The sequence below is a fragment of the Saccostrea echinata genome, unplaced genomic scaffold, assembly GCF_033153115.1.
Source record: "Saccostrea echinata isolate AGI-Se365-2 ecotype Australia unplaced genomic scaffold, CSIRO_AGI_Sech_v1 ptg000009l, whole genome shotgun sequence".
Lineage (NCBI taxonomy): Eukaryota > Metazoa > Mollusca > Bivalvia > Ostreida > Ostreidae > Saccostrea > Saccostrea echinata.
The window spans coordinates 24,548,906-24,561,771 of NW_026889758.1; the positions used below are offsets into that span (position 1 = coordinate 24,548,906).

Here is a 12,866-nt window from a genome sequence, read left to right on the forward strand (position 1 = left end):
CAAAGCCATGATTGGTCATGAAGCGTCGTAGTTCATGTCCTCATGAATCTTCAAAAATTAAATTCATTTCTTAACATCACTTTTATTTTTAAGAAAAACACAGGGTCACTTGTACGAATTGTTCAGACCTAGTGTATTGTTACTCGTCTTGATAAAGTACATGTACATAAATTGATACCGATCAGCTAGACAGGTTAAATTTAACTTAAAAAATTGACCTTCAATATTCTAATGTCGGATCTCTTTTTATCACTGCAAAGCGATAATTAATCGTCTAAATTTACGTGCAGCATCAACAGCGATGGACGGCTCTTCATGGGGCGTGCTGAATAAAGACTGCGCGCTTGTTCCCACACCGGCATGATGAAAAACAGCTGATCAAAGCTCGTGGTGGAGGGAAAACCTTTTCTTCACGCTATTTTTGATTCCACGTGTCATAATTTCAGTCCTCTCTGACACGACAGGATGTCCCAAAAGGAAAGGAATTTTTACACCAACGAGGGATAACGTTTAAAAATTTCCTAAGTCTCTAAAGCTTAGAAGGAGTTTAATACTGTCATGGTCTTCGGAAAAAAAGTTTTTACAAGAGATATGATGAGATTTAAGTACATTAACTATGTGAACAGCACAAAAGGCGCGTAAAGGTTCGCATTGTTTAAAGGAACGTGTCACAGGTCCAATGGGGCGTAAAACACCCTGGAAAGACTAGATACTATTGCAGTGCGACTTAAAAAGATCGCCGAAGTCATCATCATCGTACATATAAACATCTGTTGTTCCCCATATCTTACATAGCGAATGACATCGTGTATTGATTCCGAGAGTAGAGCGCCACGGTTTCATGGAGGCATTAAAATCTTACTTTAGTAAATTCAGAAAACATCGGAGTGTTTCGGGAGATAGGGGAATTTCGCCAAATAGGAGGAAAAGAAATAAATTCCGGAAAAGGAGCTTAAATGAAAACCTTTCAGATGAGGAAGAGAAAAATGGAAAGATTGAACATACCGATTTCCACAAGAGTAATGTCTCCGCAGTTACATGTAGGAGTATATATGAAAATCCTCTGTTAAAGGATACTTTGACTAATAGTAGTCCCCAGGAGCATGTGCACAAAGAGAAAATGTCCCCACCTGCCAAACCCCCACGTAAAGACCAAGTGTTTTCTGTAACTTTTCAGGACTTTTTACCACAGGATTTAGGGATAATTGTGGGTCTGACCCAAGATCAGCTGGACTACAGGGCTAGGACCAGACTTCGGAGTGACACTGCAGTAGAAAGCGGGTCACCCTGTGACAAGAATTCTGTTATTCGCATCATTTTCATCAAAGAGGGAAGTGCTGCCAGTGAGAATGGACAAGTTCATGTTGACGATGAGGTCATAAGTGTGAATGGATGGAATATGACCCGAGAAAACACGGGTAGTGCTCGGTAAGGTATTTACCTCCAGGCTTGTTACATGTATATCTTATGTAAGGAGATAAATATTATATACATGAAGTACACCCAGGGGGACCAAGTGTGCACACAACAAATCTGTATATTAACAAATTATTAACATTTGGCAGGAATGAGTTTATCTTGCTTATCTTTTAATAAACATACAGAGAACTTGATTCCTATATAAATATGATAATATCTTTCTTAATGCAGTGTAAATTGGCAACCCTACTGGGTACCACCAAAAGAACTTCATTTAAGCTTTGATCTGTACATGAAGCTTTCTTGACTGCTTTACACAGAAATAGATTATTAGAGAACAAATAATGGTATTTTACATGTATATATAGTTAGTTCATTACTTTGTAATTAACTTGGGAAAGGCTCTCCTCCTTAACATGAAATAGTTAATTATAAATTATATAAAATTAGAAACTATATTGTATCTATTTTTATGAAAATCTGTCTCCTCCATAGCCAATATCATGCACAACACTCATTATCAATCCACTGTAATACTTGAGTATCAGAAATAGCTGTCTCTTATTTAAAGCTACTATATAGTGATATATTCTGATATCTTGGTAAGCAAGATTGTATCAGAAATCACAAGTATGGAAAGAAGTGTGCAAATTGTTATTTTTTACTTACTAACAGACTACATTGTGAGTATTGTGTATCATAGCAAGCCATCAGGTCGCTAGATGTAGAGTATTCTTGCCAGTAAGGGACTTCCCGGACTCAGCAGGTGCTAGTTAACCTGTTAACAAATTCTGATAACACCCCACATATATGTTGGCTCCTGATAAAACCAATCTTAAGATGGTATCTGCTCAATTTATTTATTTCTTCCTCTTTGCTGGAAGATTTTGAAGTAAGGCAGCTATAGCTTGGTTTTTATTGTGAAATTATTTAAATTTTTTTATTATTAGGGTCACCTAGCTTAGAGTTTCCAGGGGTTTTGGTTGAGTTTAGTTTGCTTGGATTCTTGACAGTGATGCAGTTTAACATATGTTTGAGGGTAATAAGCCCTTTTATTATGAGAGATGAGCAATGTGTTGTATATAACCATGAAGTCAAATATAAAAAAAGCAGTATATATTCAAGACAAATGCTTTACGAGATGTGCCAAACATCCTACTAAATCTCAACTATCTCAAGTTTCCCAGAAAGTGGATCATCAAAGGCTTGGCAGATGTTGCAGTAAATTATAACTTATTAACAGAGACAGTTGTTAAAAACCACTTTGGGTTCAATGAAAGGACTCTGTTTGAAATCTTTAGATCCAATTGTCAAAATTTACCATTATGGATATCTGTAATTGGAAAAATAACATTTTAAAATCTACTCTAACGTGTCTTATAACTTTAATAAAATACATTTTGTAAATGTTTGAATCGAAGTTTGAAATTTTTTAGGATTTACAACTTGTAATCTAATGATGATGAATTTTTTTAAAGGAAGTGTACATAATATGAAGTATTCATGTGTATAAATTTTACTTTTTTTTCTGTGAGTAGATTCAATACACAGTGTTTATAAAGCCAGGGTTAATGAGACGGGGTTAATTATGTGATCAGTGATGAAATTAACAGGACAACAACAGAGCTTTGATAATTATCTGGTACACCAGAAAGTGTGGGTGAGTTACTGTTTGCTCCAAACAAGTGATCAGACTGGACATATTAAACAAATCATCTCTGATGTTAAGCTAATTATCTGGCTAACGAACTCCCAGATTTAGAATCCCACTGGCCAGTGGGGTGATGTATGCTGATAACAAAAGCAGGTCCACAGTTTATATCCATAATCTACACTTTGTATTTCATTGAGGTTTTTTTTCAAGAAAATTAAATATGGAAACAAGATAAAAACTGATGTAAAACAAGGGAATGATTCAGTAGACATTCATGCATGTTTTACTTGTTTTTAGCTCACCTGGCTGAGCCAAAGCAGCTTGTTTGATTAAATAACTCCCAAAACTAGGGTTAGGCCTCAATAAAGGTCAAAGTTTGGTTTAGAAATTTAAAAAAAAATCTTTTTTTAAACCATGGAAAAATAGTTTTTTCTAAGAAACAGCAGGGCAACAGTTTTATATTATTTAGTATGTGTATTATTGTTCAAGTCACTTCAAGAATTTCCATGTAATATGGAATCAGCTTTGTTAAAATCATGGACCTAGGGACTAGGATGGGGCTACCATGGCCATATTTTAAGGGAACAAAGTAAGTTTCACACTGAAAAATACTGGGGGAAAATCTTTCAAATTCTTCATCTGAAGAAAAGCAGAGCCATAGTAAGTTAAAATGATGTGTAAACAACTAAACATCCTCTGCAGTGTACAGGGTTGTCCCTAAGAATTGAAATGGGAGGGGACATTAAGAAAGTAGAAGAGGGTCTGGAATTCCTCCCCTAACAAGGGGTTGAAGGGGATACTAGAGTGGCCACGGGATAACGTCATTATAGGCGGGGAAATTCCCCAGCCCCTGGGTCTTGAGGACAACCCTGAGTGTAGATTGAAATTGTTCAAATCATTACCCTGAGAGACTAAGGTTGGATCACAACAGAGAGTCAAATTTTTATACTGAAATTTATAGGATTTTTATAAAAAATTATCAAGAATGACAGGAAGATAATTATACTCCTATAAAAGCATCTCCATGCTGTGTATAGAATCAATTTTATTCTTAGCCCAGGGGACTAGGATGGGGTCACAGTTTGGGGGCAAAGTTTCACATTAGAATGTATATGGAGAGAATATTAATCTAGAATAACTTTCTAAAGAATAGCAAGGCCATGATCAGTTCAATCAGTATAAAGAATCTTTTCATTTAGTGTAGAAAAATTTATTCAAATCTTTGTCCTACAGGATAGGAACTGTACGTGCCATAAATAATCATCAAAGTTTTAGACAGGAATAAATATAATGTACAGTGTAATGAAAAATCTTTAAAAATCATCTTCTCATTAGGGAAATGCCACAGTTAGTCATAATAATAATATACAAGAATCTCAGTATTGTGTAGATTCAAGTTTTTTTTTCTTCAAAGCGTGGCCTTGGGGCAGAGGTTGGGGCTACAGTTTTTTTTCTCAAAAGGAGAGGGGGGGGGGGGCAAAGTTGTAACACACAAATTAATAGACATCTTCAGAAAAACAGAATGCTCCAAGTTGTGAAGTTGACATCTATAGCCTCAATATACTGTAAATAAAATTTGCTGAAGTCATGGACTTCAATTTTGAGATGACAGTAAAGAGTTTTCATATATTTGCATATTCATATTAATTTGTCAGGAAGAGACTGTTGACTCAGGTGGAATGGTGGTCCATGGGCCTCTTTTTTGTTTAGCTTTAAGTACATTATCTCCTATGGGAGGATATAAAGATAGAATAAATAATATCAGAAAATGTTTTAAAAAAGGGAATGTTTTTGTCATGAGCAAAAAGTAGACATGAAGAGGTCCTTGAAGGAAAAAAACTTTTCATATCACTTTCTGTTAGTTCTGATGCCTATTCTTCTTTCATAAAATGCCCTTCCTTGTCTCCAGTTTGAGGACTTTCTCCAATAATTTTGTGTTTTTCATATATATCTCAGATAACATAGTTTGTCTCTCTATAAGACTAGAATGGATAAGAGTCGAAACATTGAATTTTAATGGTTTATTACATTTTATCCCCCCCCCCTTTTACTTGCTTTGTTGATAATCTTTTTTAAAATGTAGTACATTTGTATTATACAATTATTGACTTTTGATGAGGTCTACTTTTAACTATATGGACCTGGTCAGGTATTGTTTGACCAAGGCTGAAGGCTAAGTAAAGGCTGTCGGAATTGAAAAAAACATACCTTACATTTGACATTGTTTTTTTTTTTCAGTTGAGAGCTGATTTTTTCATACCCCATGCAACAAGTTGCGGGGGGTATAATGTTTCTGACCCGTCTGTCAGTCAGTCCGTCAGCCCTTTTTTTTTTGACAGCGCAACTCCTCATAAGCAGCTGCACAGAATTTCGTCAAACTTTGCAGATATTTAAGACACAATGTGTAGATGTGCATATTACCAGGAAATTCTGATTCCTTTATTTTCTCTGGGAATTTCAGCACTTTTCAACTTAGATTTTTGGCCATATCTTGAATATAGAGATGAACAGTTTGTCAGCGCAACTCCTCTTAAACCGCTGCACAGAATTTGGTCAACTTTGCAGATATTTAGGACACAATGTGTACATGTAGATGTGCATATTACCAGGAAATTCCGATTCCATCATTTTTCTGGGAATTTCGACACTTTTCAACTTAGATTTTTGGCCATATCTTGAATATAGAGAGGAACAGTTTGTCAGTGCAACTCCTCTTAAACCGCTGCACAGAATTTGGTCAACTTTGCAGATATTTAGGACACAGTGTGTAGATGTGTATATTACCAGGAAATTCCGATTCCATTATTTTTCTGGGAATTTCGGCACTTTTCAACTTAGATTTTTGGCCATATCTTGAATATAGAGATGAACAGTTTGTCAGCGCAATTCCTCTTAAACCGCTGAACAGAATTTGGTCAAACTTCGCAGATGTTTAGTACACAGTGTGTAGATGTGCATATTACCAGGAAATTTCGATTCCTTTATTTTTGCCCTAAGAGTTTTGCCTATTATTGAAGAAACTTTCCAGCTAGGTAATAAGGAAATCTACTGGAATCAGCTTTTGTAATGAAATTTTATGTGAAATATTTTATGACCTTAAAAGACCCCTATTGATTTTGAGATCAAAATATTTATGATTTAACACACACACACACACAAAATCTTGGATAGTTCCCCCCCCCCCCCCCTTCCCTCTCAAATTGGTGTTTTGCCTTAAATAATTTCATAAGTACAGTTTATAAACAAATTCATATGACTACATCATAATTTTGTTTCCATCAATTATTTAAATGTGTAAATTGTCATGTGTTGGACATGGACTTACACTCATTAAGAAATCGAAATCACTGAGGAATTTAAATAAGCATTTGTCAGTATAACTCCTGCACTGAATTTCCTGAAACTTTGTAGGTATTTCAGACATAATGTATAGATTTGTATTTTACCAAGAAATTTTGATTCCATTATTTATCTAGAAACTTCAGCTCAATTAAATTTGTAACATACATGTACAAAGATTTGAATGTCCATATATGCAAGAATTGAGGTTTTGATGTGATGATTTTTAGCAAGTAATGCCCCTTTTTGAATTATACTGTGTATTTAAAATCCACCATTCATTATGTGTTGAATTGTCGAGTTTTGGGGGAGCGTGGGGTATGTGAGCTTGCTCACTTTTTCTTTCATTTTTTTTTAATTTTGGAAATAAAATTTACCTATATGTATTTACCACTCTACTTCAATTAAAGCAATATAAGAGAAACAAACATTTTTTTTTTGGTTTGGCCTGATTCAAGTATTGTTTCATGTCACTCATCCAATTTACAGTCATACAGAGCATGGTTACAAGTTTCTGATGCTGCTAACAGGGTCATTACATACATACACTTTAATAGTTATTTATAAATTACTTGTATTCACATGTCACCATTCCAGCATAGAGTACCAGAGATATATTTATATAGACCAGGCCTACCTCTAAGGAAGTATAAAAGAAACACACTTGAAATTTGTTTTTTACTCAACCAACTAACCTGGATACATCCATACATATATTTTAAAGCTAAATGCTAGTGATTTGACCAGTGTTTAGTGCAGAAGTACTATGCACTGTGGCTATGATACCTGAGTGAAGATTCTTGCATAACATGTACTAGTCTGTTCAGACTGTTCCTCTGGGTGATTGAACTCAAGTGTGGAGGAAGTCTTATGTTTACCTGAATCTTTTTACCTGGAAATACCTGTCCAGGTGATCGTTGACTAGAAATATTTCCTGTTAAATTTTCTGATTATTTCTACAAGTTGACTGATAGATTTTTGTGGGATTTTATTTATATGTATTTATGGAAAAATCACCCAGTCTACCTTGTTTCTGATAACTTTTACTGATGGAGCAATTTGAGAAGATTGTCAATAGAGGGTAGGTACTTTTTTATCCTTTGTAAGATAAGTCTGCTGTGCTTCATTTGTTTGTAACAGATTTAAATATTGATAATATTTAAAAATAGAAATGTTTTACATACACTTCTCTTATGTTATCATTCTGTGTAGTTTATATTTACACATGTACTAAAAAAAAAATCAGGAAATATATTTTCTTTGATTTTTGTTTCAAAAACTTTATTTGTCTGTATGAAGCAGAATTAAAATGGCAAATAATAATTTAATGGGTTATATTCTGGTGTATTAAATTTATTTTTAGAAACACAATGTACATTAATAATACTGTCAACATAGATGTACATGTAGTTGATCATTCATTATTTCAACAAAACAGTCTCATAAGCTACATAATGATTAGACATTTTTGATGACTTTAAGATATTTCCTTTTGAAGTTTTCTTGTTCATGTGTATAATGGGCATGTCCCACTTACAGATTTCCTGTCTCAGTCTTTATCATCTAGTACAAGAAACATTTAAAATCTTTCTATCTAATTTTATATATGTCTCTCCTGAATATGAATTTTCTTAGGAATTAAAATGTTAACACCTTTATTTTGTAGTATCATTTATTAGAGGATATGAGAGTTAATTGATAAAGTCCCTGAATTACAAAAAAGATACATTATAAAGTTATGAGATATTTTATTTCAAAAACATTAAATTTAAAAATATCGCAATATGTTAAAAGGATTCCTTTTCAGTATGCATGTACACCATAAATTTATACCTCTCATATGAAAGGAAATCTCCAATTCCAATTAGGAAATGGTCAATCTAATAGGAAGCTCATTTTACATGATGAAGAACGTGATGATACGTACCAGAATTGTAAAATCATAAATATAAAAAGAGTTTGTTAAAATTTTTGCTAAAATCAATTGCTGCCTAAATTACATCATAATCAAGGAAATGTTTTAAATTCCTTTAAAATTTTAATTTGATGCAATTAATTTTGAAAGGGCCTAAGGAAACTAGAACATAAAAAACTCGATTGTAAACCCTGACAAAAAGTTCAGGCAGGTGCCATTAAAGTTTTTTTAGTAATCAGATGACGATCAATTAAGCTTGTAACTATGTGAAGCCCGACTTGTTTGATGCTCATAAGTTTTTTTTGATGTCGAGACTTGGCAATCACTTTACCTATGTGTGAAACTGGGAAGAAGATTGTTTTTCAACTTTGAAGGTTTATCTTGGAGTTTATCGTTATTGCTTTTGCTAAACCTCTGATAAAATATAGGTAAGATTCCTGTAGATGAAGAATATTTTCTTCCTTGGTACACAGCATTACCTCCCTAAAACATTCTAATCTAATTCTGGTGTATTTGAAGCAATATTAGATGTGACACAAGGATGTATTTAACATGCCGCACATCATGTGTTTCTGTATCATTAATGAACCCTGATTGGTTTGTGTCATCTCTAATATTTCTGGATTTTGAGAGTTTATTTAGTGAGGTGAGAACATGACAGTAATGGCCAGTAATTTGGAGAAATTTGAGAGGCTATTTGGGGGTTCTGTGGAGGATTCAGAGGAGTACAGGTAAGAACTAGTACCACTGGAGGAAGGTAAGAATTACAGGTGTACATACTGTCATAGAAGGTCAGAGGATTGGAAGGGTTTGATGTAGGGAGGGGATTGGAATATCTTGTCTTCAGGTAAGGTCAAATGTAGGGAGGGGATTGGAATATCTTGTCTTCAGGTAAGGTCAAATGTAGGATGGGACATACTTGTCTTTATGGTAAAGTTGGAGGTAGCTTTAGCTAGGGTCAGATGTAGGGAGGGGAATGGGACACAGTTGTCTTTAGCTAGGGTCAGATTTAGGGAGGTGACAATTACTTTTCCTTGGGGGTAAGATCAAGGGAGGGGAGAGCGACAACAGCTACCCTTAAAGATAAGTGTGCTCCATTTCCTGCTTATAAGATATAGGGAGGGGAATCTTTAAAGGTAGCTCTTTTGTAAGATCATATCAGTTTTAGGAGAAGCATGAGACAGTCACGTCGCTAACGGTTTTGTTTCACAAAAATGTCAAGTTGATCATACATGCATTTTAAAGTTATATGTACTTCATGATATTTTGAGAGGGCATATTATAAAGACCTCCCTTGTTTCTACTGCATGACTAGATCTGTACAGACATCTGTAATGTTACAGACTGTAACGTGTACCTATATCACTGACCTCTACACACAAATGTACCAGTAGTTCTCATGGGGAAGAATAACGCTTAAAATGTATTGGAAACATTTAAGGGTAAAAGGTCATAGCAATGCAAATTATTCTATCGATTTAGAAATTTTATGAATGCTTTCTTTTTTTAACTTAATTTACTTAGTCACAATAATCCCCTCTCTTCTCACTTTAAACTGGATGTAGTAACTTATTTTTTGTTATTTTTGGAGTGATATGCATGTTGACACTCTTGATTCATTTTATATTACGGAAATGTAAATGTTGACATGCTTTTAAATTCGTTGTTTGTGACTGTCACCTTTTAAACATATTCAGCTGAAATGCAGATGGATATAAAAGGAAAATTCAGTATCTGCTTTGAGCTGTACTTCCAGTATTTATGTTCATCAAGTTCAGAATACATATGTATAGTTCTATTGTTATGTCCTATGGTATACTGGTTCTAGTAAATTTGTTAAAGGATAATGATGATGAGAATAATTGTAAGTAGAGGAGATGATTTTCTGGTAGAATACAAATAATTAGATGATTATAATCATGAGTCACAAACTGCCTTGTGTACTTTTGAAAATTTAATAGTAATAAATAAAGTGGATATATTTATTCAGAATCAGTGATGTGCCTTGTGTATTTGATCAGTCATGGTCTACATCTGTTGCAGCCACCAGCGATCACAGTGTTGATAAGTACATCTCTTCATCAACCAGAAAAGTAATAGCTGTCTTTCATACATTTTCTGGTTTAATGTGAAACAGGAAATGACATTGACACTGAGTTCACTTTCCAGAACAGCTATAGAACTGAAATAGCTCCCCTCAAATTGACCAAAATATGATGCACTCAAGTGTGATACAACCTACACTGTCACAATGACATGTAAATACATATACAGATACAGAAAACTGTACAAAATCTTACTTAATATTACAGTCGTTTGTAGTTGAGCACATACATTAATTATGTTCTTTGCTGTACATGTAACATATGAACATGCAGACAGCACAATTTGATTTTTAGACAGGGTTTCATATGACCCTGTCTATTAGTTTACTACTGTCAGTTGAAGTCTAAATGGAAGCTGTGTGCTTAGCATCTCAATTGAATCTACTCTAAAGAAAAGGTGCAGATATTGAAATGGTCAAAAACACAGGCTCTAAATCAAACTAAAGAAAATAATTTGAAGATTTTTCTACAAAAATGTTGGTGAACCAAATTCTAATGTTTCAAAAATGATTACATGTATACTTGTATACTAGAAGGTTCCTTGACTATTAATAGATCTACCGGTAATTAGATACAGAGTGAATCTAATACACGTGTTTTGTTACAATGCTTATTTTTTATTTGTTTTTTGTTTTATTTCAAAATTTCAAAATTTTATTTCATCAAAACCCTATAAAAGTCTAATCAGTTACAAAGTTTGTAAAATCATGAACTTTATTAATTTGACCCCTCTTTCAGCACTGTATCAGAATTTTGATTTAGTAGGGAACTGTGTTAGTTGAAATGCCAGAGGTCAGAACAGAAAATTGTTGCATTATTTCTGTAGGAGATAAAGGTTTTAGGCTCACATCCATCAGCTTTGTAGATAAGATCTGCTTTATTAAGACTGCTGAGTATTTATAGAAGTTCTTTATCATTCCTGACTGCATGGGCTTACCAATATGTGGATTTTCCATAAAGCAAAAGATAATGGGAATGATGTTGAAAATCAAATTTAAAAAAAGCAGTCATTAATTATATATATATATTTTTATGCTCCTCCATGAATATGACCAGGGCGTATAGTGTTTGCCACATCCATCCTTCAAACCTTCCGTCTTTCCAGCCTTCCATTTGTCTGTTCTTTGCACATTTCATTTAATTCAGTTTGATAGAAATTGTTAAAGATATTTTAACCTAAATTAATACATATTAATGAGAGTTTATATATTCAACTGTGTCAAAAATTCTGACCTTGACCTTCCATTATACTTGATCTCACTATTAATTGTTTTGCATTTAGCACGTACAGTTTAGAAGAAACTGTACATCAAACTTCATGCACAAATATAACTCGGTGAGATTCAACTGACGTATATGTTATATTTTTTTCTGTCCTTGTCCATCCTTATGACTTTGACCTTCACATGGCTTTCAACTTCAATTTTTAAGATTTTTAAATCAAACTTCATATACTGTGGAATCATTATTGTTCAAGGGGGACCAATGTTCATGGATTTCCTGTGTCAACCTTTGATACCCACAAATTTACATCTCCCTGAACAATTATTTAGTCAATATAGTGATTCATTGAATCACCATATAAATGAGTTATCCGTGAAAATATGTCCTCACAAATCAGTAAAATTTGGTAACCTATGAACATTGAACCCCACAAATTAAAATGATTCTGTTGACCTTTTGAATGACCTTGACCTCGCTATTTCTTCATTTTTCAGTTTCCTAAGTTTCAGAAAAGTGATAAAGATATATTCATTAGAATTTGTATACAGATTCAAATTGAGAGATCATTTGAAGTGTGTGTAAAATTTTTGACCTTCCTTTTGACCTTGAATTTTACTTTTTTTCCTAATTTTACTCATAGTTCATCTTGCTTAATTCTATGAAGGTTTACTTCTGAAAACTCCATGCATAAATAATCTCTGTAGGAGCATTTTTATCACACAGACTTAACAGATCATATATGAATTTGCTTTATATGATATAATCAACTTGAAACAATGAGACTTGATCTGTTTAGTTGTTAGATAATAGATGGGAATAATCAATCTTGGACCAAAGAATGAAGGTACATTTCTTTTTTTTACTGTTGCTGTACAAATGTACATTGGGTGGGGGATATATGTCCAATGGACACATTTATAGTTAAATTTACTGTCCATCACATTTTCTCCCTTCCTATTACTATACAATTGGTGCCATACTTTTTCGTGGAACCAACCGGGAAAATTTCCAGCCAAGAGGGAGCCAGGTTTGTGTCTTCAGGGGCAAAATCATATAGGGGGGGATAGATTTAGTAGATTTGGTAGAGCACCTATCTAGTTGTGAAATCCTGATCTAATCCATCCATTTTCTCCACTTTATGTTAAAGGTATATCAGTTGAAAAAAAGCAAAGCATAAAAAAATTGGTATTTCATGATTTTTTTTTATTTC

The 12,866-nt window shown here is 33.7% G+C and overlaps 1 protein-coding gene across 1 annotated transcript in view; it reads left to right on the forward strand.

Annotated features, from left to right (window-relative positions):
- Window positions 1-417: 417 nt before the first annotated feature.
- The window catches only part of LOC133182573 (uncharacterized), a 57,240-nt gene continuing 44,791 nt past the window's right edge, over window positions 418-12,866 (forward strand). The window contains exon 1 of the mRNA XM_061317418.1: window positions 418-1,428. Within this exon, the coding sequence (XP_061173402.1) occupies window positions 842-1,428 (587 nt within the window). The 5' untranslated portion in view covers window positions 418-841. The remainder of the gene's footprint in view (window positions 1,429-12,866) is intronic.